At 44.6% G+C, this 26,179-nt stretch overlaps 1 protein-coding gene across 11 annotated transcripts in view; it reads right to left on the bottom strand.

The window, feature by feature from the left end:
- Positions 1-25,296, bottom strand: part of LOC124043814 (formin-like protein 2) — an 85,963-nt gene extending 60,667 nt beyond the window's left edge. For 10 of the 11 annotated variants that reach the window (XM_046362795.1, XM_046362799.1, XM_046362794.1 and 7 more), the window contains exon 1: positions 24,721-25,295. In XM_046362795.1, the coding sequence (XP_046218751.1) occupies positions 24,721-24,834 (114 nt within the window). In that variant the 5' untranslated portion in view covers positions 24,835-25,295. Of the gene's footprint in view, positions 1-24,720 lie in introns of all 11 variants that reach the window. The other variant, XM_046362797.1, reaches the window with a different exon arrangement.
- Between the last annotated feature and the right edge of the window lie 883 nt (positions 25,297-26,179).

Below are 26,179 nucleotides of genomic sequence, written 5' to 3'. Positions count from 1 at the left end.
CTGTAAGTAGGTAAGACTGGGGTCTGAACAGATCGGTTCAGGGCTTCTGCTCTTTTCTATAACCTGTAGGGAACGCAATATACGGTCTATACTTGGCATGTAGGTTTCTCCCTCATGGGTGGCAGTAATTGGGATATTGGGGTAGGGGAATAGCGTATCAATACAGTGCGTAGTACTGTATTCGACAGTACAAAATGATATAGTCAGTACTACACATGATCGAGGGAGACTACAGAGTTCTACAGTACACTGTAGTATGTGTTTCTCGTGGTTGATGGCTGCTGGGGGGGAAAAGGCCTTGTGAGGCTACAACGCAAGCACTCGTGATCTTAATAGCACTCGTCTGCCTACTAAGCTTGCCATGCCCTCACTGTCTCCCACCACTGTATGAACAGAATATTACATTAGTATTCCGTAGGAGCACTGAGACGAGCAGCCTGCTGACTGGAGGGAATTGGAGGCAACTGAGCTCCATCGACTGTCTGGCCGGGAACCCGACTGCTAACATTGCTAGCTAGGAGCTACCCCCCTTTCTTTCCCTAAGATATATTAAAAGGGAACACTAGACCTGAGCAGCCCGTCACAATAAAGTGACATAAACCCGCAAGCAGTGGCCAGCGTATTAAATACACAGAGCCACTGAAACGCAACCCCTATACATCAATCAGATGGCATGTTCGAATTCGGGAGGCGAAACAAATAATGAAAGTTAATTCCTCCTTCCTGCTGCCTTGTTATGTTTGGAGCCCGGCAGTAGCCCTTGGCCCCGAGACAGATGGATTTGTGGCAGTGTCACTGACGTAGGTGCAGTTAAATGAGCAGTAGTGCAGACTGCTGGCTGGCTGACTCAGTGCTGCACGCTCGGCCCTGTGGGCTAGCTTCCTGTCCTTGGTGATGCTCCAACTCAAGCAGAGGCCACTTCTAGCACCTTTATATCTCCCCCTAATGAGCTGTGACATGCTCTTATGGCGCCCGGTTCGGCTTTCCCTCATCGGAGGCTACGGGAGAAAGTGTGCGTGTATGGATGGGGTGTCGTTGACTGGTGAGAGGAAAGGAACAGCCTCACAACTCCACTTGTGACCCCCTCTCTCACCTACAAAATGGATGACCATCCTCAGTTCAGTAACATGCTCAATTTGTGGGCCAAATGAAGTGGCTTGTGGAGAACAGACTGCATTGCATGCCTAAATAGCCTAGGTATTGAGATAGAAACAACACTAATGGTTGTTTTATGAGCAGTGGGATACACATAGGCAGTAGTGTTATGTACGCCTAGACATTTGCTGACAAAATATTGGCCAATAAACTTTGACGTGAACTTTATAGTCAAAATAAAATACGCCCAACGGGGATGTCATTGCACTACTCTTTAAATTGGCTCCCGATGTTTTGAAGTAGCCTCCCGTTGTCGACACAATCCCAGTGTACAAAAAAAGCTGCGTTACACAAGTTAAAAAATAGTCTTGAACAAACTGAAAGGCAGAGATAGCTAATTCGGCAGAACGAAACATGCGTGTCATTTCTTGGCCTTGGTTTGATTACCTGAGGTATTTTCTGTACACTGGGCTGGTCTTCCTCTTCAGCTTCTAAAAGGGTCTAACGTTTTCGCTAACATCTAGGCAATACATGGTCCGTTCAGTAGTAGCAAACCGAAAGATCAATCCAAGGTCACATTCGGCCTCGTGAAAACACAAGGGTCTGTGAAGACTTACTTCATACTACTGAATTGCAAAATCCCCCGCTGAGAATAGGAGCCCATTGGTGAAGGACATTCTCCTTTTGAACTCCTGGCTAAGAACTAGAAGTGTGATGGATATCCGGCAACCCTGGCCCGCGTGGCACATAAAACGCACCATGTGGACAACCTTCGTGAAATACACATTCTCTGTGTTTAAGCGGTGGACGGGAAATCCAGTCCCCTCCGTGCACCGTGAATGAGGACCTCCATTGACTAACGACTCCATCACCTTTAAATAAACAGCCCAGATGTTGATTTAAACTCAGTGTGCCATACAGACCACAGACACAGGGGACCGAGCAGGAGCTCTGCGCCAGCCTCCCATTACATGAGTCATACAGGCCAGACAGACAGACGGCACTTGGCTCAACCCTTACACCTCCCTGGAGGTCCAAGGAAAATGGCCTCCGACAGCTACAACAACAAAACCAAAAAAAAACATGATTTCTTTCTTTCTTTTGCTTCATTTGCTGTCGTCACAGACCAGCAGAGAACCTTCACCGAACATGGGCTATGCCTTCACTTTGAGATAGGCTACGTCAATTAGGCTAATTCATTTCTCGGCTTGGAAGAGTGAGTCAAGTTTTTCAAAGGTGAAAAAAAATCTGAAACAGGGCGTTGGATAAAAGCAGTATGCCAACTTCTTACATAGCCATGTGATTAGTCTATAAAAGAGCCAAATTGGGAACTTTGATCGCCAATCTTACTGAACGCACTGGTAAATCATAGGAAAATGGCTGAGGTCCAGAAGGAAGTTCAACAGCGTCTGTCTATTTCTGACAGGATTCATTAACCTCGTCTTCAAGAGGACAGTACACCCGATTGCCAGCTCTGAGTTCCCCTCTAGAAAAACACCTGCAAGTCATGCAAATATGTCAAAAGGAATAAAACAAAACACCTATTGGGTAATGGAACTAATTAACTGGCCATGCAACATTCAACGCATATATTTATTTGCTATATCAGGACAATCTAACCTTTAATAGAACTTCCAAAAATGCTTCATAGCATAGCTAGCCGGGCGCAGTACGAATCATTTAGACGCTCAGGTTAACTTTTTACACGGACAACAAATGATTGAGAAGATACCAAAAGTGTCTGCAATGCAGCAACTCTCCCCGCCCGCGTCCCCTCAGATAATTTCTTTGCCTTGATTGATAAGACCCAGGGGACTGTCTAACTACAATGAGGGATAGCGCATGCCGCTCTCTCCTCCTGCCCTCCTGCCACTGATCCAGGACCTGTCGGATGATCTTCTGGACTGCTGGGCCCTCCTACCCGCCTACAGTGCAACCATGAGATCCGGGCCCGCATCTACTGCATGCAATCGTGTCAGGAGGATCCAGGGGGCTGTAGTATAGTTGTAGAATAGCTGTACTAATATTTTTTGTACTATATATGTAGTATAGTTGTAGTATACCAGTAGTATTTTGTAATACAGCTGTAGTATAGCTGTGGAATAGGACAGACTAGGAGAACGTACTGGATGCTTTTCTGATCCTCATGGTTTGGCGAGATGGCTGTGCTCTTTGTTCAGCTCCTCTTCAGCCAGCCAGCCAGCCAGGCCTCTCCGCTTGGCTTTCCCACACGACTCTATTTCCTCAGCGTTTCCTGAGCCGTGTATCCAGTCTGGTTTTCTCCGGTCCAGGGCCGACATGAGATGGCTTTCCCAGCCGAGGCGAAGGCAGAGTGGGTTGGATCAGCGCTGTGCTGCGCACACCAGACCAGACAGTGTGAGGGGATAAACCCACAAGAGAGGAGAATGCTGATGACACGACGCCCGCTAATCAAATTCCATTCTGTTGCATAGTAGAACAATCAAAGCTATCGGCTCGCATCTCTGTTGGCTTTCTGACTAAACAGTCTGTAGACCACAACATGCACTTTGATTCTGTAGAGAGTCAATTCCGGTATCGACGAGTTGACGTAGTAACAATAATCTAAGAGTTGCTCAACGTTCAGGGGTTGACTGTGCATGCCGTGTTCTCTCAGACGGTCAGACACACGTGGCTGCAACAGTCGGGTCATAATAGTGTGGATGACTGCCAGAGAGAGCCATCAGGCAGCACTTCACTGTCCCTCCCTCAGGAGTTCCCTCCACTCTGTCCCTCCCTCAGGAGTTCCCTCCACTCTGGCCCTCCCTCCAGTAACACAGTCTGTCTGTGTCTCCTTGCCAAGCCCAGCCAAGCGTCCTCCCCTCATTAGCGCAGTGTGGCTCCATAATCCTCCAGTCTGAATTATGTGGGGGCACAGGTGTCCCTCGTCTGTCCTCAGATTAGCCATGTAATCCCGAGGACCCCCCTTGCCCGGCCCCTGGCTCTGCCCATGACCTAGCCCAAAACAACCACCCACCATGACGGGATATGGCATACGTTTGGAGAGGTGTTCACAGGAATGTGAGCCGAAACAAATGTGGAGACATTTGCTTCAAGCCTGCTTCATCATAACATCGCAATGCTAATATGATTACTGTCGCCAACTTGGCGGCTTAATATTTTTCCACACATTTCAAGAATTTCAACATATAATGTAGGCTATATCCTCCTTTGTCTCAACTTCCATGGCCAGAATGTGCTCCCAGGTGAATAGGTGTCTGCCAGGGTGCTATTCCAAGCTGAATGCCGATGAGCCTAATACGCTACATAAACTGCTTCACTCATCAATAGAGCGCCCGAGTGTCCCTGTTTGAGAAAGAGTTACGTTTAGAAAATATCAGAATCAGAATACGAGACACATTGTTGAATGGATTAAAGTTGTCCAATTTTTTTTAAGAACAAGAGCTCAAGTTGCGGAAGTGTGTCCATCTCCACACTAGGTGGGAACCCATTTCAATCCCAATGAATAGAAGATCGTTTTGACACATACTTATGGTCCTGTGCGATTTGAAATCGACAACATCGATGACACTTTGCTTGAAATGGGGAGCGCACCTCGATGAAGTTCAGGACTGGTAGTTCTAACCCTTCATCTGACCTGATCGGCACCCTGGAGCTTCGAGGCAGACTGCTCAGGCCCGGGGGTCTGCCTCTACTTTATCATATCAGATAGCCCAAGACATAGTAGTTTACTGCTGGATAAACAGGGCCAGTCTGGGAGCCATTAAGACTCTACCGTCAAGGCAGTGCGAGTCACATCCCAGGGAGGGAACATTCCTGACATGGTCCAAACCATGGGTGGCAAGGCTTTCAACCGAGACACTGCTCACTCATGACCGACCACAGCCATTTGGGTTTCATTTGGAGAAAGTGAAGACACTTTGTGATTTTTGACTGGGTTGTTAAGAGTGTAACTTGCAGGGGAAATGGCAACTTTTTTAAAATATCCGTCAGTCACCTGGACGCTTGCCTGAAACGTTGATTTAAAATAATGAGATCAGTATAGAACAAGCCTTTACTCAGCACATGGTTATAATCTATTGATAAACTATCGGTTAAGATTTGGCGCAATGTATTAGTTTCTTATTTAATCTGAGTAGGTGGAAAATCAACACTACGCATCTTGGTCCTGTTCATCTAACCAGTTCTGATACCCCTCTAAGGGCGTCTGGTTTGAGTGTGGGCTACGGTTCAGACATAAGAACTGCTAAATAGTTTCTCTTTCAGGCACAACTGTGAGGACGGAAACCTAAAACATGCCGTCTCTTTTTTTCCCGGCTCGCTGATGTGGAAAACAGAGGATGGTACAGTAGCAGAAGGTAACCTCGCCACCTTACTGGCCCACTTGTTTTCAGAGCTGTCAAAGCTGGTTAGCCTCTACCTAGCTACATCAGTGCCTCCTTCAAACTGGTCTCGGCAGCACCGATAACAGTTCTGACAGTACCAGGGACCCCAGTTCTGACAGTACCAGGGACCCCAGTTCTGACAGTACCAGGGACCCCAGCTCTGACAGTCCCAGGGACCCCAGTTCTGACAGTACCAGGGACCCCAGTTCTGACAGTGCCAGGGACCCCAGTTCTGACAGTGCCAGGGACCCCAGTTCTGACAGTACCAGGGACCCCAGTTCTGACAGTGCCAGGGACCCCAGTTCTGACAGTGCCAGGGACCCCAGTTCTGACAGTGCCAGGGACCCCAGTTCTGACAGTACCAGGGACCCCAGTTCTGACAGTGCCAGGGACCCCAGTTCTGACAGTGCCAGGGACCCCAGTTCTGACAGTACCAGGGACCGCAGTTCTGACAGTGCCAAGGACCCCAGTTCTGACAGTACCAGGGACCCCAGTTCTTACAGTGCCAGGGACCCCAGTTCTGACAGTGCCAAGGACCCCAGTTCTGACAGTGCCAGGGACCCCAGTTCTGACAGTGCCAGGGACCCCAGTTCTGACAAAGAGAACTGAATAACAGATAGAAGGCAAAGGACCCATTTAACCCTGTAAAACTGACGCCGTGATTAGGCCCATATCTGAGACGCTCATCTCTTCAAAAGAGAACTCGGAGGAGTTCCTAACAAAGGTAGCCTAGTGGTTAAGAGCGTGTGCCCTTGAGCAAGGCACTTAGCCCTCATTTCTCCTCTAAGGCACTCTGGATAAGATGACTATAATGTCAATGTGAAATTGACACTGAGCTACAGGTACCCACGGTAGAAATATGCACCCGTATCACAAACACATCGAGAGGTTAGGCTCGCATATCAAAGCATGGGCCTAGTTATCTGGAAACTTAATACAAGAAAACTCAGCATTAGAGAAAAAAGTGGCCTATACGGAGTAACACATTGTTAGAAGTATATCAACTAAAATAGGATGTTGACAGTGGATGTGCATGCTGTGGGAGGCCAGTCTTCAGTCCAATAAACCTGTAAAAACAGATTGCTGTAGTATTTGGAGCCTAAGGCGGTCACTGAGGCCTATATCAAACTCTGACAAGGCACGACCTCCCATTTTCACTGCAGATGTTGCTTCTGGCATGAGCTTACCCTACAAAACCCTCCTTTTACTCGGGCAGCTTCAAAAGGCAACAAATGTCTCAAGAGAACTTCGCCGGTCGGGTTGTGCATCAATCAGAACCGAGGGGAAAATTAGTCTGCAGAGCCTTCTCCAAAAGCCTAAATATTTTAGCATCCGTAGATCCGGGATCTAATACCTATGATAAGCAGAACCCACTGGCCACAAAATAGTTGAATCAACGTTGTTTCAATGTAATTTGTCAACGTATTGTGACGTAGAATCTGTGGAAAATACATAGGATTTCTGTTGTTATGACCTGGATTGCAGTTGTTTTGAGGGTGAAATTTCAACCACGGGATTATGTCCTCATTATAACCAATTTGACATAGACAATCCATGCATTTAAAGTTATTAGATTTAGCCATATTCTTTAACTTCTTTAATTCCCGTTAGTCATTTGCAGACAAAGTTAAAGAATAGGACGACATCAAAATAAACTTTTAATAAAGTTTGATTTGATTTAGTCCTCTTCTTTGACGTTGATTCTTGGTTGAGATGGAGACGTGAATCCAACATATAAATGATTCATTTGTAGACAAGCTGGAATTTGCAGAGGTATGGAAAATGAAGGAAATATTTGCTTAAATGGTCTGGGATTATTTGATAGAGCCAGTCACCATTTTGTATACTGTCAGAAGTAAAAAACCTTTGATAGCATGTAAATCCTTGGAATCAAAATGGCAACACTAGACAACATAGCCTCTGGTGCCAGGACACAGATTCTAATTTATCTGAATGACCTCAGTGTAAAATGTTTTCTCCTGTTTTAAGAGGGCTTGAAGCATGGTTGGCTTTAATCACACGGTTGAACTTCAGATAAAGTTCAGCTAGAACATAAAACAACTCAAAATGACAAAACAGAAAACACCAACACTTTTACATAAGACAGTCTAAACAGTGTCTCATATGGTGCCGTTTCAAACAGCTGTCACCTTGGACTGTGTACAGAACCACTCCATGAAGCAGTTTACTTCAGAGGAAGAGTAACAACCGTGAGCCTCCTCTCCTATTGTTGTGGGGCCTGTTGTTGTGCCAGTAGGGCTGGACTGGGCCACACTGAAGACTGGCTGTAACTGGCTGTGCTCAACATAAAGGAGCCAAGCTGGACCATGTCTAACTTGCCTCTCCCTACACCTGCTCATTACGCTAGGGTAGATCAACAGCTAACAAAGAACCAATACAAAAGACTGCTGTTCTAGACTCAATCATTAAATCAAATAAAAAATGGAATCACATTATATTTGTCACATGGGCCGAATACAACAGGTGTAGTAGACCTTACCGTGAAATGGTTACTTGCAAGCCCATAACCAACAATGCAGTTAAGAAATAATTGACTAAATAAACTAACGTGAAATATATATATATATAGATATATAAACTCAGCAAAAAAAGAAACGTCCCTTTTTCAGGACCCTGTATTTCAAAGATCATTCGTAAAAATCAAAATAACTTCACAGATCTTCATTGTAAAGGGTTTAAACACTGTTTCCCATGCTTGTTCAATGAACCATAAACAATTAATGAACATGCACCTGTGGAACGATCGTTAATAGAGGTCGACCGATTATGATTTTTCAACGCCGATAACGATTATTGGAGGGACAAAAAAAGCAGATACCGATTAATCGGCTGATTTTTGTTTATATATATTTGTAATAATGACAATTACAACAATACCGAATGAACAATGAACACTTTTATTTTCAGAGTCAGTAGAAAGGCCTTTTTAGTGCCTACCGTCTATACATAAATAACATCTATTTAGTCTCAAATAAATAATTAAACATGTTCAATTTGGTTTAAATGACGCAAAAACACAGTGTTGGAGAAGAAGGTAAAAGTGCAATATGCGCCATGTAAAAAAGCTAACGTTTAAGTTCCTAGCTCAGAACATGAGAATATATGAAAGCTGGTGTGTTTCCTTTTAACATGAGTCTTCAATATTCCCAGCTAAGGAGTTTTAGGTTGTAGTTATTATAGGATTATTTCTCTCTATACCATTTGTATTTCATAGACCTTTGACTATTGCATGTTCTTATAGGCTATAGTACTATAGTATTGCCAGCCTAATCTCGGGAGTTGATAGGCTTGTCATAAACAGCGCTGTGCTTCAAGCATTGCGAAAAGCTGCTGGCAAACAGAGGAAAGTGCAGTTTGAATGAATGCTTACGAGCCTGCTGCTACGTACCACCGCTCAGTCAGACTGCTCTATCAAATATCAAATCATAGACTTAATTATAATATAATAAACACACAGAAATACGAGCCGTAGGTCATTAATATGGTCAAATCCGGAAACTATCATTTTGAAAACAAAACGTTTATTCTTTCAGTGAAATACAGAACTGTTGCATATTTTATCTAACGGGTGGCAACCCTAAGTCTAAATATTGCTGTTACATTGCACAAGCTTCAATGTTATGCCATAATAATGTAAAATTCTGGCAAAAATAATTACGTTCCTTGTTAGGAAGAAATGGTCTGACTCTGCTTACACTGAACGCAAGAGAAGTGACACAGTTTCGGTGTCCAAAAATGGCAATTACCGATTGTTATGAAAACTTGAAATCGGCCCTAATTGTGAGACGCCTAAGAGAGCGCAACAGGGAGACAGGACGGACAGCTGATCGTCCTCGCAGTGGCAGACCACGTGTAACAACACCTGTACAGGATCGGTACATCCGATCATCACACCTGCGGGACAGGTACAGGATGGCAACAGCAACAGTCCGAGTTACACCAGGAATGCACAATCCTGCCATCAGTGCTCAGACTGTCCGCAATAGGCTGAGAGAGGCTGGACTGAGAGCTTGTAGGCCTGTTGTAAGGCAGGTCCTCACCAGACATCACCAGCAACAACGTCGCCTATGGGCCGTCACTGACCCAGGCAGCACTGGCAAAAAGTGCTCTTCGCTGACGAGTCACGGTTTTGTCTCACCAGGGGTGATTGTCGGATTCGCGTTTATCATCAAAGGAATGAGCGTTACACCAAGGCCTGTACTCTAAGGCGGGATCGATTTGGAGGTGGTGGGTCCCTCATGGTCTGGGGCGGTGTGTCACAGCATCATCGGACTGAGCTTGTTGTCATTGCAGGCAATCTCAACGCTATGCGATACAGGGATGACATCCACCTCCCTCATGTGGTACCCTTCCTGCAGGCTCATCCTGACATGACCCTCCAGCATGACAATGCCACCAGCCTACTGCTTGTTCTGTGTGTGATTTCCTGCAAGACAGGAATGTCAGGGTTCTGCCATGGCCAGTGAAGAGCCCGGATCTCAATCCCATTAAGCACGTCTGGGACCTGTTGGATCGGCGGGTGAGGGCTAGGGCCATTCCCCCCAGAAATGTCCGGGAACTTGCAGGTGCCTTGGTGGAAGTGTGGTGTAACATCTCACAGCAAGAACTGGCAAATCTGGTGCAGTCCATGAGGAGGAGATGCACTGCAGTACTTAATGCAGCTGGTGGCCACACCAGATACTGACAGTTACTTTTGATTTTGATCTCCCCCTTTGTTCAGGGACACATTATTACATTTCTATTAGTCACATGTCTGTGGAACTTGTTCAGTTTTTGTCTGTTGTTGAATCTTGTTATGTTCATACAAATATTTACACATGTTAAGTTTGCTGAAAATAAACGTAGTTGACATTGAGAGGATGTTTCTTTTTTGTTGAGTTTATATCAAAAAGTAACACACAAAAAATGTGCGGGGGTACACGTTGTCGAGGTAATTTGAAAAGTGACTATGGATCGATAATAAACAGCAAGTAGCAGCAGTGTAAAAACAAACGGGGGGGGGGGGGGTCAATGTAAATAGTCCGGGTGGCCATTTGATTAATTGTTCAGCAGTCTTATTGGCATGTGGGTAGAAGCTGTTAAGGAGCCTTTTGGTCCTAGACTGGGCACTTTACAAAAACAACTCAGCAGGACTGGTTAGGTCTAGAAGTTAGGTTTGAAAGAATGTGTGAGTGATTGAATTTACATCTATTTAAACTCATTCAAATTACTAGGCTATAGCTTAGGCTACAAGATTTGCTAACTTGGCCTAAGTCATTTATGCCTACCTATACAGTAGCCAAACTATCTAACATCTCTACAGCCCTAAAGCATGGTATAAAATTAGACATTATCCAAAACCACCGCCAAGGCGCAAATGCCCAAATTGAATTGAGCACAACAACAACAACGATTGCAGTCCCCAACGGTTTCGACCCAACGCTTCTTGCACACATCCAAAAGGCTGGTTCCCACACAACCAGATGATCCTGTGCCAGCGGAGGGAGCAAGGCTCTCAAGCTCTGCTGCCTGCCTGCAGTGTAGGCTTTAAAAAGCACATCACACACCACAGCAGCCTAAGACTTGTGACGGGTTTGAATGGCCAATGTGCCTCTGGCTGGATCACTAGCCCTACTACTTCTCACCAGTAACAGTTTAGTGTTCCTCGCTGCCACGGCTAATTAGGCACCTTAGTTCGGCAGCCTCCTGGACTTCCGACACCACGTTGCCTGTTGCCTCTCAATCAATCCCCTGAACGACCCAGCACCCCCAGTGATGGGACGGAAGCAGCCCCAGCCTCAACGCTGTGGACAGAGCTGGCCCCTGGACCCGGAAGGAACAGCCACAAGCCTAGCTGCCTGTCGGGCCGGGGGTTAGTGCCAGGCTCCATCCTCCTACAGAATAACGACCAGCTTTGTTCCCCAGCTACTGTTAGCCCTCTGCTGCATAGAGAATACCCATTGTTCTGCTCTTTTAATGCAGAGTCAGCATGAAAAATGCAAAGAATGCTGGCTATTCATTTATTTCTTCTTTTTTTAAACTCTGTTTGCATTTCCTTTCTCAAAAGATATACTGAGTGGCCAAAGAGAAAGGTAGGACACTTTAAAAAGGCTAATTGAGAACACGCCTAGCTGGCTCGACCAAGGACGCTTGAATTGAGAAGAGAAAAAGAACTTTTCCAAACTGTAGCCCACGTTTACCAAAATGGAGCAATTCGCAGATCATGGCCCTTTGGCTGCCTTTAAGCAAAGCGGCTTATATGTAATCTGGTCAGACTATTGAGAAGTCTATAACAAAATCTAAGCCCTTAGCCCCATATGGCATTTAAGCAAGTCCCAAAAACTGCCTCAAACTTCTCTGCCTCCCAGGCAAGCCAGGGTAAACAGCAATGGCTAAATCAAGATGTGTCCGTGTTTTAACATGGTGAACACGATATTTCCATGAGAGGCCAGTGGTTACTTGAAGCAGAGGGAAAGCAACATAGGCCTAAAAGGCTACATTTCTGCTGCGTCGCGTCACCTTCCTGTGTTCCCATGTGAAGCGTACACATTGCATGTGACTCACATACTCTCGGGTAGATTGATGATTTCCCAATGGTTTAGATCAGGGACAGGTAACCGCTAGCCTTTTTTTAGGGCCGTGGATCAATTTGACCTTTTTCTTTAAAAAAAAAAACGTTTTTAGGGAAATCAATCGGGGTCTCAACTTACTGTTGCGAGTTAGAATAGTAGAATACGCAAGGTAAAATTTTGAAATGCGGTTGTATATCAGCAGTTTTTCTATTATTATGTCGGCCAGCTATCTACACTTGTAGTTATCATGGTCGAATTACTGGACGGAGGGCGTCCCATTGATCAACAACAGCATTTAGCTTAGGGCCTCCAAAAGGCTAGGGCTGGCTCTGACTGCATGTGGGGGTATGCAGACGTGCAAGCCACTGCAGCCCCTCTTGATGAGTTTAGATTTTTGTTGGTGGCCCCCATGCCCATCAAAGTTGCCCATCCCTGGTTTAGATAATAACCATCACAAGTAGGGGACTTTCTAAAGACACAAAAGCCATTTTGTTTTGACTCCCTTAACTGATTGGCTAATTGTTGGAGTCACGCTTGATGAGAAATGAAACACCGTTAAATCCGAGTTGAGAAACAAATTCAAATGTACATCACTTGCCCTTCAGGAGAAAATGTCAACCTTGTTATGTTTAGGAAACAGGGAAAAATATGATTTCCATCCCTTTAATTCTTTCATATGTCGAAACAGCCAACACTCATGTCATGGGTGCTATGGCAACCAGGTAAGAGCGTACAGACATGCTCCTGAGTGAAAGAGACTACTAAATGCCAAGCATGTTCCCATAAAAAGTCCACATTTTGTATGAAAACTGTGCCTTACAGTGTAATGAGCAGTCTTCGTCTTCGTCATGCTTACAAAAACAGAGGGGCTAGCCAGTGATCAATGGAGGGACATTCAGTATGACAGAGCTCACTAGAAAATACAAGAAACTATGGCAATGCAAGCAACTACAGCAAGGGACAAAGCAGACTGTGCCGAAGGTTACATTAGATAGACAAAGTATAATTGGCTACACTGTTCATGAAGTGACAAATAGGCACACATACAATACCAGTCAAAAGTTTGGAAACACCAACTCAATCAAGGGTTTTTCTTTATTTTTGATATTTTCTACATTGTGAAATAATAGGGAAGATATCAATGGTATGAAATAACACATATGGGGCTAGCCAGTGATGGCAAACTTTTTTGAGATTCTTAAAAGTAGCCACCCTCTGCCTTGCCCTTGATGACAGCTTTGCACACTCTTGGCATTCTCTCAACCAGCTTCACCTGGAATGCTTTTTCAACAGTCTTGAAGGAGTTCCCACATATGCTGAGCACTTGTTGGCTGCTTTCCCTTCACTCTGTGGTCCAACTCATCCCAAACCATCTCAATAAGGTTGAGGTTGGGTGATTGTGGAGGCCAGGTCATCTGATGCAGCACTCCATCACTCTCCTTCTTGGAGGTGTGTTTTGGGTCATTGTCCTGTTGGGGAAAAAAGGATAGTCCTTCTAACCCCAAACCAGATGGGATGGCATATCATGCCCGTTCCATGATCTCGCCATCACGGTTGACAACTCCATTGTGTCCTCCTCCCAGAGCGCTAAGAACCTTGGCGTGATCCTGGACAACAAACTGTCGTTCTCAACTAATATCAAGGCGGTGGCCCGTTCCTGTAGGTTCATGCTCTACAACATCCGCAGAGTACGACCCTGCCTCACACAGGAAGCGGCGCAGGTCCTAATCCAGGCACTTGTCATCTCCCGTCTGGATTACTGCAACTCGCTGTTGGCTGGGCTCCCTGCCTGTGCCATTAAACCCCTACAACTCATCCAGAACGCCGCAGCCCGTCTAGTGTTCAACCTTCCCAAGTTCTCTCACGTCACCCCGCTCCTCCGCTCTCTCCACTGGCTTCCAGTTGAAGCTCGCATCCGCTACAAGACCATGGTGTTTGCCTACGGAGCTGTGAGGGGAACGGCACCTCAGTACCTCCAGGCTCTGATCAGGCCCTACACCCAAATAAGGGCACTGCGTTCATCCACCTCTGGCCTGCTCGCCTCCCTACCACTGAGGAAGTACAGTTCCCGCTCAGCTCAGTCAAAACTGTTCGCTGCTCTGGCTCCCCAATGGTGGAACAAACTCCCTCACGACGCCAGGACAGCGGAGTCAATCACCACCTTCCGGAGACACCTGAAACCCCACCTCTTTAAGGAATACCTAGGATAGGATAAAGTAATCCTTCTCACCCCCCTTAAAATATTTAGATGCACTATTGTAAAGTGGTTGTTCCACTGGATGTCATAAGGTGAATGCACCAATTTGTAAGTCGCTCTGGATAAGAGCGTCTGCTAAATGACTTAAATATAGCTGCAGAATGCTATGGTAGCCATGCTGGTTTAGAATGCCTTGAATTCTAAATAAATCACTGACAGTGTCACCAGCAAAGCACCCCCACACCATCACACCTTCTCCATGCTTCATGGTGGGACCCACACATGCAGAGATCATTCATTCACCTACTCCGAACCTCAAAATCTCAAATTTCAAAATCTCAAATTTGGAAGGACAGATTTCCACCGGTCTAAAATATATTGCTTGTGTTTCTTGGCCTAAGCAAGTCTCTTCTTCTTATTGGTATCCTTTAGTAGTGGTTTCATTGCAGCAATTCGACCCTGGAGACCTGATTCACGCAGTCTCCTCTGAACCGTTGATGTTGAGATGTCTCTGTTACTTGAACTCTGTGAAGCATTTATTTGAGTTGCAAGCTGAGGTGTAGTTAACTCTAATGAACTTGTCCTCTGCAGCAGAGGTAACTCTGGGTGCTTTCTTTCTTGTGGCGGTGTCACGCCCTGACCTTAGTTATCTTTGTTTTCTTTATTATTTGGTTAGGTCAGGGTGTGACAAGGGTGGTTTGTTTAGTTTTTGTATTGTCTAGGGTTTTTTGTATGTCTAGGGGTTTTTCTAGTCTAGGTGTTTATATGTCTATGGTTGCCTAGATTGGTTCTCAATCAGTGGCAGCTGTTTATCGTTGTCTCTGATTGGGAACCATATTTAGGTAGCCATATTCCTTGGTGGGTTGTTATTCTATGTTTAGTTGCCTGTTCTGCACTAGCCATATTGCTTCACGGTTTGTTGTTTTGTTTAGTTCTGTTCAGTGTTCTCTCTTTAAATAAAGTGTTATGTTCGCTTACCATTTATTTTTTATTTTTTTATTTATCTGTTATTTTACCAGGTAAGTTGACTGAGAACACGTTCTCATTTGCAGCAACGACCTGGGGAATAGTTACAGGGGAGAGGAGGGGGATTAATAATCCAATTGTAAACTGGGGATTATTAGGTGACCATGATGGTTTGAGGGCCAGATTGGGAATTTAGCCAGGACACCGGGGTTAACACCCCTACTCTTACGATAAGTGCCATGGGATCTTTAATGACCTCAGAGAGTCAGGACACCCGTTTTAAAGTCCCATCCGAAAGACTGCACCCTACACAGGGCAGTGTCCCCAATCACTGCCCTGGGGCATTGGGATATTTTTTTTAGACCAGAGGAAAGAGTGCCTCCTACTGGCCCTCCAACGCCACTTCCAGCAGCATCTGGTCTCCCATCAAAGAACTGACCAGGACCAACCCTGCTTAGTTTCAGAAGCAAGCCAGCAGTGGTATGCAGGGTGGTATGCTGCTGACCATGCTGTGCCTTGGTCTCCCCTTTATGACGACTGTGACAGGCAGTCCTCATGAGTCAGTTTTATCATAGTGCCTGATGGCTCTTGTGACTGCGCTTGAAGAAACTTTCAAAGTTCTTGAAATTGGACGGATTGACTGACCTTCACGCATTAAAGTAATGATGGACTGTCGTTTCTCTTTGGTTATTTGAGCTGTTCTTGCCATAATATGGACTTGGTCTTTTATCAAGTAGGGCTATTGTCTGTATACCACCCCTATCTTGTCACAACACAAACGATTGGCTCAAATGCATTGAGAAGAAAAGAAAATCCACAAATTAATTTGTTAATTGAATTCTAGATGATCAAATCAAATTGTATTAGTCACATATGCCGAATACAACAGCCGTAGACCTTACAGTGAAATGCTTACTTACGAGCCCCTAACCAACAATGCAGTTAAATATATATATTTCTTAAACGAATAAGGATAAGAAATACTAATTAATGAGCAGCAGTAAAATAACAATAGCAAGACTATATACAGGGGGCACCGGTACAGAGTCAATGTGCGGGGGCACCGATTAGTCAAGGTAATTGAGGTAATATGTACATGTAGGTAGAGTTATTAAAGTGACTATGCATAGATGATAACAACAGAGAGTAGCAGCGGTGTGAAAGGGGGGTAATGCAAATAGTCCGGGTAGCCATTTGATTAGATGTTCAGCAGTCTTATGGCATGGGGGAAGAAGCTGTTGAGAAGCCTCTTGGACCTAGACTTGGCGCTCAGGTACCTCTTGCCGTGCGGTAGCAGAGACAACAATCTATAACTAGGGTGGCTGGAGTCTTTGACAATTTTTAGGGCCTTCCTCTGACACCACCTGGTATATAGGTCCTGGATGGCAGGAAGCTTTGCCCCAGTGATGTACTGGGTGATTCGCACTACACTCTGTAGTGCCTTGTGGTCAGAGGCCGAGCAGTTGCCATACCTGGCCCTCACACGGCCAGGGTTCTGATCTCCTCCCTATAGGCTGTCTCATCGTTGTCTGTGATCAGGCCTACCACTGTTGTGTCATCTGCAAACTTAATGAAGCTGGTTGAGAGAATGCCAAGCGTGTGCAAAGCTGTCATCAAGGCAAAAGGTGGCTACTTTGAAGAATCTCAAATATAAAATATATTTTGATTTGTTTAACACTTTTTTGGTTACTACATGATTCCATACAGTATGTGCTATTTCATAGTTTTGATGTCTTCACTACTATTCCATAATGAAGGAAATAGTCCAAATTAAGAAAAACCCTGAAATGAAGTGTCCAAACATTTTGACTGGTAGTGTACATTGTCTGCTCATGTAGACCTCAAGTGCCATTCAAATGCAATGCTGTTAAGTGGATGGTGGGACTCTTGAGCCACAATAGCTCTGGTTCAGGGAGTCGTTCGGTCGAACGACCGCGAGAGCACACCCGAACGACTCCCCGGACCAGAGCTAGAGCCACAATTGACTCAGAGCGAATAGGAAAGGTGCTAAAACAAAGACTTATCAGCAGATACACTTCCAGTCAAGTGTAGTGGCTACAAGGAAGGTACTTTAGGCTACTTGAGGAGCTTGTCATGGAAACTGTATTCCAAGTTTCTTTTTTTACTATACTTATAGAATTTAACCACTGTAAACTGTATGCTCATGTGGCCCACTTTCCTTTTTAAAGTGTTTAACTAGTGATATTTAAAAAATGGCGGAACAAGCAAAAAGTACACAACGCAAAAAAAATGTTTTTTAAATGTCCAGATTGTTCCATTGTTATTTACTCCTTAATTCACTCATTACCCTAAGGTTACTATTGTACATATTGTGGTGTTAGTGTGATGGTTTGGGGATGCTTTGCTGCCTCAGGACCTGGATGACTTGCCTTAATAGAAGGAACCCTGAATTCTGCTCTGTATCATATAATTCTACAGGAGAATGCCAGGCCATCCGTCTGTGAGCTGAAGCTGAAGCACAGCTGGGTCACGCCGCAAGAGAATGAGGGAAAACACACAACAAGTCTACATGAAAATGGCAACAACTATTTTTTGGGGGGAAGTTTTGGAATGGCCTAGTCAAAGTCCAGCTCTAATCCCAATTAAGATGTTGTGGCAGGACTTAAAATGAGCATTTCATGCTTGAAACCCCACAAATGTTACTGAGTTAAAGCAGTTATGCATGAAAGAGTAGGCCAAAATTCCTTCGCAGCAACATGAGAGACTGATCAACAACAACAGGAAGCATTGCAGCTAAAGGTGGCACGACGAATTATTGAGTGTACGGGAGCAATTACTATTTCACGCAGAGGCAATGGGTGTTGCATTACATTGTTCATGAAATAAATATAGAATTGTTGTGTTATTTGTTCACTCAGGTTTCCTTTATCTAATGTTAGGTTTTGGTTGAAGATCTGATAATAATATTAACGATGTAGGCTATCACAAAAAAGAATATCCCGATACTGTATTTATTTATTCTCCCCATCACTAATCAGACATGTGGCCTATTCACATAAAATATACATTTTTACCGCCAGAAAGTATTAAGAGAGAAAGGATTAGGCTTACAAGTAAAAACAGCCTTTCGAACAAAAACATGTTATTGGAAATGAAATTCCTACAATTGAATCAAATCTACATGGAAGATTACAAGTCTGTAGCCTAAGCTTATAATGGACGTTTATATTATACTTGTTTCTCTCCCTGGTCAAGGTCGTATGTGAAATACTTTGCCTTATCTTGACGGAGGCCTTGCATGACAATTATGTCTAGTTTAAATCTCAGCCGTCGCTTCAAGTCCCCTGCAGCAGCTGTATCAATGAAAGGCAATGTGCTTTGTCAGGGGAAACAGTTAGGCTTAGTGGAATCAGCCAGCAGCAAGCATTGAATTTCCCAGGAAAAGCCTACCTGTAGTGCACTAAATCTGTTCTCAATGTTGACTCTATTCTTATGATTACAGTCCAAGTACAAATACACTCAATGGACAGTTTATTAAGTACACCACTCATTCATGAAAATGGTTCGCTCCTACAGTCAGTGAGTCACGTGGCCTGCTATATAAAGCAGACAGGCATTCGAGGCATTCAGTTACTGTTTGATTTTGAGCAACATTTTACCTTTATTTAAGTAGGCAAGTCAGTTAAGAACAAATTCTTATTTTCAATGACGGCCTAGGAACAGTTAACTGCCTTGTTCAGGGGCAGAACGACAGATTTTTCCATGTCAGCTCGGTGATTAGATCTTGCAACCTTTCGGTTACTGGCCCAACGCTCTAACCACAACACTACAAATAACATCCAGTCAGTGGCAGTCCTGTGGGCTGATGGCAGAGTCAGGATTTGGCGTAAGCAGTATGACTCCATGACCACATCCTGCCAGTACAGGCTGGTGGCGGTGGTGTAATGGTGTGGGGAATGGTATCCTGGCACACGTCTGGTTCCTTGATACCAATTGAGCAACGTTTGAATGCCACAACCTGCCCCAAAGAATTCAGGCTGTTCTGGAGGCAAAGGGGGGTCCGACCGGGTACTAGATGGGCGTACCTAATAGATTGTAGACTGGGTGTATACAAATCCACTCAAATCGGGCTATTTATTAGCCAATGTAACAACATGTGTTACAGTGTTACTACACAGCTACTAGCCAGCAGCATACCACCCTGCATACCACTGCTGGCTTGCTTCTGAAGCTAAGCAGGGTTGGTCCTGGTCAGTCCCTGGATGGGAGACCAGATGCTGCTGGAAGCGGTGATGGAGGGCCAGTAGGAGGCACTCTTTCCTCTGGTCTAAAAAAAATATCCCAATGCCCCAGGGCAGTGATTGGGGACACTGCCCTGTGTAGGGTGCCGTCTTTCGGATGGGATGTTAAACGGGTGTCCTGACTCTCTGAGTTCATTAAAGATCCCATGGCACTTATCGTAAGAGTAGGGGTGTTAACCCTGGTGTCCTGGCTAAATTCCCAATCTGACCCTCAAACCATCATGGTCACCTAATAATCCCCAGTTTACAATTTGCTCATTCCTCCCCCTCCTCTCCCCTGTAACTATTCCCCAGGTTGTTGCTGCAAATGAGAACGTGTTCTCAGTCAACTTACCTGGTAAAAAAACGGATAAATAAAAAATTTAAATTGTGACCCTAAACAGAATAAAGCTGTAATGAGTGCAACACATAGCCTAAAAAAAGCACAGTTGTCAGCTGAGCATGGAGAGGTCAAATGTTTTCATGTAGTCAAATCCCTCCCAACCCTGTTAACTCCACCTGGTTTCTCAATGTAGGAGTTAGTCAGGCCATAGCAGCTACCCAGCTACCCTCTAGATGGCTAATGTTCAGATTAAGAGGGAGCTAAACATGTTTTAGCCCAGTTCAGATACAACAGCCGACATGAAATGAGACGAGATAAAATTAGCTAGTTTGAGAATGTTGTGTTGTACAACTGGTTGACTAAAGACGGGGCAGGTGAGAGGTGCTGTTGAGCCCATTTCCATGGTAACGGTGTCTTTTAAAACGACAGATGAAACTTTGAAACAAAGTTGCCACTTGTTTGTAGCAAGGTGCTTTAGCAAACTTGAGTGTCATGGAATACATGCACCGGAAACAGGGTACACTTTGTGACTTGTCAGATGAATGTCAGGAAACTAGGTTAGCTATGTGCAGCAAAATAGCTTGCTAGCTCTCTGTTTGGCTAGCTAGCTACCTGGCTGAACACAGAGCATTAGTGCACGGTTCTTTGTTTGGCTAAATAAATCTGTCTCGCTTGAGACTAAAGATTTGACATGTTGAGTCTTGGAAACTCCAGCCGACGAAATGAGACGTTCTAAAACTAGGCCGTTCAAATTGTACAAACTCCTTAAAAAAAATGTTGTGTCGTGTCTCTTCTTATGTATCTGAACTAAGCTTAAGGGGCAATTCCACAGCAAAAGAATGAGCAAGACGGAGCTGCTCTTCCTCCCGGGGAAGGACTGCCCGTTCCATGATCTCGCCATCACGGTTGACAACTCCATTGTGTCCTCCTCCCAGAGCGCTAAGAACCTTGGCGTGATCCTGGACAACAAACTGTCGTTCTCAACTAACATCAAGGCGGTGGCCCGTTCCTGTAGGTTCATGCTCTACAACATCCGCAGAGTACGACCCTGCCTCACACAGGAAGCGGCGCAGGTCCTAATCCAGGCACTTGTCATCTCCCGTCTGGATTACTGCAACTCGCTGTTGGCTGGGCTCCCTGCCTGTGCCATTAAACCCCTACAACTCATCCAGAACGCCGCAGCCCGTCTAGTGTTCAACCTTCCCAAGTTCTCTCACGTCACCCCGCTCCTCCGCTCTCTCCACTGGCTTCCAGTTGAAGCTCGCATCCGCTACAAGACCATGGTGCTTGCCTACGGAGCTGTGAGGGGAACGGCACCTCAGTACCTCCAGGCTCTGATCAGGCCCTACACCCAAATAAGGGCACTGCGTTCATCCACCTCTGGCCTGCTCGCCTCCCTACCACTGAGGAAGTACAGTTCCCGCTCAGCTCAGTCAAAACTGTTCGCTGCTCTGGCTCCCCAATGGTGGAACAAACTCCCTCACGACGCCAGGACAGCGGAGTCAATCACCACCTTCCGGAGACACCTGAAACCCCACCTCTTTAAGGAATACCTAGGATAGGATAAAGTAATCCTTCTCACCCCCCCCCTTAAAATATTTAGATGCACTATTGTAAAGTGGTTGTTCCACTGGATGTCATAAGGTGAATGCACCAATTTGTAAGTCGCTCTGGATAAGAGCGTCTGCTAAATGACTTAAATGTAAATGTAATGTAAAAATGATGCTGACTCAAGATTTTTTTACTTTAAAACGTAGCTTATGTCAAACAAAAATCAATGATTGCAAAGTTTAACAAACCATACGACTCTGCACAAGGACGACGTTTAACAATTTCCACTTCCACGGAAGCTATACTGTTACACTGGCAATACAAGTGTCTACAAGAACATCCAATAGTCAAAGGTATATGAAATACAAATGGTATAGAGAGAAATAGTCCTATAATAACTACAACCTAAAACTTCTTACCTGGGAATATTGAAGACTCATGTTAAAAGGAAACACCAGCTTTCATATGTTCTCATGTTCTGATCAAGGAACTTAAACGTTAGCTTTCTTAAGTGGCACATATTGCACTTTTACTTTCTTCTCCAACACTTTGTTTTTGCATTATTTAAACCAAATTGAACATGTTTCATTATTTATTTGAGGCTAAATTGATTTTATTGATGTATTATATTAAGTTAAAATAAAAGTGTTCATTCAGTATTGTTGTAATTGTCATTATTACAAATAAAAATCGGCCATTTAATCGGTAGCGACTTTTTTGTCCTCCAATAATCGGTATCGGTGTGGAAAAATCATAATTGGTCGACCTCTAGTCAGGATGCTCTCGATGGTGCAGCTGTAGAGAATACCTGTTTTATCAAAGAAGTAGTCTGATTTACAAAAGTCCTACTTACACTGATTAAAATGATTTTGCGCGTTGGTGAAGAAAAATAATGGGCAGTGATAGCATCCAATCCGTGAAACCGTCATCCTCCTGCTGACTGCTCCTCCTGCTCCTCCTGCTGACTGCTTGTTGCAGTTTAACCCATGCTAATCAATCAGTGAAGGATGCATGGTGGTTTTGGATCAATCATTGAGGGGCCCAATACAGTTTTTCAATCATTAGCCTTGCAGGCTGAAGTGACACACTCATCTGAGTCACACGCACACTCGGGCAATTCGTGATGCCGCCGGCCAGCGGGCATTACTGACAATCAGCGGGGTTTAAATAGCAGTAAATAACGCTGTGCTGGTGATTAAAACGCTAAACTCGCCCAAGGATCCAGTCTAGCTGGTACTCCTTCATTCTCACATCCATCCCTCTTCAGTGAGCGACTGATCACTCCTGGTGCAACCAGACCCACTGTGTTATTTTAGCCTGTGCTTAAGGGATTCAACCAGTAGCATTAACTAATAGGATACGTTTAGAGTATGACTCATTAGTCCATCAATGACCTTTACAGGTGGAAATAAATACAGGTTATGAGCGTGTACCGACAACTAACAGTTTCAGTGATCTCAATGATACAGTATCCTTCCTATAGCGTCGTAAAGTGGTTACATTTGGTTCCTCTAGCCTACTTTTTTAGTTGAAAAGGAGGCCAGGCAGGCAGGCGTTCAAGCCGGGCATTCCTTGGTGTTGTTCACAGATCATGAAAAGCAGCCAGGTTATCCTAAAAGCAGACGGGATTAGGAAGAAGCCTTCAATCCCCTGGTAGGCCGAGGCAGTGTGACGTCAACCCTGGCTGTGTCTCAAATGGCACTCTATTCCATAGTGCACTACTTTTGACTAGGGCCCATAGAGTTCTGGTCAAAAGTAGTGCATTATATAGGGAATAGGGTGCCATTTGGGACGCACAACCTTACGAGAAAAAAAAGATTGCCGTCAGAGTGCTGTATAACTGCTGTACACTGTAGTATAACTGTAGTTAGAATGCAGTAGAACTGTAGTAGGCTGCAATTACTGAGTCCAAAATAACACAGTCGACTGCAGTTACTGCACTTTTACTGCAGTTTCAGAACTGTTATCTTTTTTTGTAAGGGCACCCCTCTGGCCAGAGGTCTGCTCCCTGCCTCCCTCTCCGCCAAAACATGCTGCAATTACACCCCAACGAGAACACAGTGACATGTATTAGTGACTCCCACGTTAAAAAAAAACAATTGCTCCATTAGGTAGCCTAATAACAGTCTAAATGGCTTGGGGCAGCACCAGTCAGCAAACAGAGTAACAGGTCATAGCCCAAGGCATAATACATTGGAAAACACAGAAACACAGAGTAAAACAGGGTTAGTTACAGTTTTTCCCTCTTAAATCAAACCGTTCCTTCTGACAGGTAAGGTTGCAGGAGCTCTGAAGTCACATGGCACTGCATAACCTTCTTAGTAGGTCTGTGTTGGGCTAATTGTGTTGCAGGCGACCAGGTCACACAACAGACTCACCTAGCCACCTTGTAGCGGAGTATTAGGTCTGACTACAACCATGTCTGTCTGACCCACATCTACACGACCTCACAAAACCAGGCTTTACACCCCGGAGCCCTTCACTGATCTAACCCCCCAGAATCTCTGAACAGGCTATGTTGTTGTTATGCTTGGTGCGTAATGCCATGTTTTAGGATGCTGAAACATTGCAAATGTGTAGTATAGTAATCAATGCATGAATTAGCTTAAAGTACAGAAAATGGAAGATAAAATGAATTGAGCAGGATTAACCTAAATCAACTAGCTAGGTTACTAATTTTGTCAAGACAGCTAGCTGTTCAATTGGTTATTTAGTATACACAGTTGGCTAACATATCACATTTACAGAAGCAGCGTAGGTACAAGTAAACCTAGCCTTGAAATATACAGGCTGATAAACAAGCATTCTCACTGAACACTGAATGTCCCACTCAGAAAGGCATTTTCGAATTTGCAAGATAGGGCCGATGGGGCAAACAAACAGCTGTTCTACTTTAAATTGCTGAGGTTTACATATCAAATCAACCAGGGAGTCAACTTGCTGAGTAGAGTTCAGTTTCCTCCATGTATAACTTCACCGCTAAAACAAAGGTAATTGAGTTCACAGACTACTAGATAGATACTTGGATTGTGTGCTTTTCGGATGAATTTGCGTGACATATTTTGTTCACGTGGTTTTCTACCCTCTCCCATTGATTATTTGATGCGATCAATGAAAGAAGAAAAAAAACGTAAACCAAAGAAAAATGAAAAATAAATAAGATCAATTGTTGCAACGTCTATCTCATCGTGATATTCCAACTTAGCTTGCTACTGTAGCTAAACACAAAACGGTGGAACATGGTTTGAGTTGAGAGGACGACTGAGCGGAGTAGCTAGGTAACGGTCGGACCAACACCGCTGCGGTGCCAGCGCAAAGTAAGAATGGCGCAAAGACAAATGGGAAACTTATCAGGGTTCGATAAGAAAGCACGTTGAATTTGTGAACATACCAAAACGATTGCGAATCTCTCCTCCAATTCGCCTGGCTCCGGCATAGGCAGCTTCAGGGGCATGTTATGTCCCCTGAAATCAGTTTGCTGGTCCATACTCCCTGCGTTCCCCATGTTTCAGCTTGTTTTTGTTTTTTGTTGTTGCTGGATCACAACTACAACTACCTAACGTTACACCTTCCTCCTCGACTTCAGAAATCACAGCAAGTCCAAAAAAAAAACGAAACAAATGTACTCGCGCTAATGCCTCTTGTTTGCAAATGTCCCTGTGTTTATCCCAGCCTCGCCACTTTTAACAGAAAACACACGTGAGGAAATCAGCACAACCACGATGGTTCCAAAGAGCCGACTCCTCAAGAAGCATTATAATGGAATGGGGGACTTTGTGGAAACTTGAATCGAAGCAACGACCGCGCAATATTTATAGGACCAACGGAATCTATCCATATCTTGCACAATTTCTGCTCCACTCCCATTTAGTTGTAATGACGATGTGCATGATTCGGGTTTAGGAATCCCTGTCTGTGTAGCAAGCTAATCTCTGCAGTGCTGACCCAACGAATACAGTAAAGAGTCTAGTCTACTCATACGTCACCGATTACACCGCACACACACACAATCACATCTCTACACAATGAGCCCTTTCAGAGACAAGCCTTCTACTTGGCTTTGCCAAAAGCGTAGTTAAGGAGACGATGTTGTGTAGCGTTGCATGCTGGTAGATGCAGACCCGTTCATGGTATATAACCTGTGTATAACCTGTTTATAACAACCTTATTACAACCAATTTACCTCATCTAAAACACTAATTGCAATAACACTAATCCAAGTCCAGTATTTACGCCTCATAGCCCCGAAGAATTAGGATAGTTGGGAAATCTTCATTTACAGCCATTATAGATAGGCATAGGATAGAATATTCACTATACTGAAGGTTGAGAGAAAAAAGGCAAAACAATCTATTAGGCCTACTTCTACTACTGAGTAGAAGATATCAGATAATGTGTTGCTAACAGGGTGGAGTCCCATTGCTTTTGAGAGGATGACATCAGCTTGGGGAGAGTTTCCATGGAGAGCAGAGGTTCTCCAGATGCACAGTGGCAATATTGAAGAACACAGCCTGATACAACAGAGCGTCTGTCATGCTGGTGAAAGAGGACCCAAAAGCGACTTGGCGAAAACAGAGTCTTTAATCCAGTAAAGTAAATACAATCCAAAAAAACACAACTTTCACTCGAAATGACGAGGACAAACTGGAGACTCGATCTTGAACAGCAGGTGAACAACAGGTTGCCTCGGGAAGGCACTTGAACCAGACAGACTCAGACACCTGCTCACCACGCAGCATCTGAGGAAAACACGACACGACAGGGCGATACACAAACACAGCACGGTGAATTCTAGACAAGGAACCGACAGGGCAGAAACGAATAACAAGGAGAGAAATAGGGACTCTAAT

This window comes from Oncorhynchus gorbuscha, linkage group LG09, assembly GCF_021184085.1.
Source record: "Oncorhynchus gorbuscha isolate QuinsamMale2020 ecotype Even-year linkage group LG09, OgorEven_v1.0, whole genome shotgun sequence".
Lineage (NCBI taxonomy): Eukaryota > Metazoa > Chordata > Actinopteri > Salmoniformes > Salmonidae > Oncorhynchus > Oncorhynchus gorbuscha.
Note: the sequence above shows the minus strand (reverse complement) of the source record. Positions and strands in the feature narration are given on the sequence as shown.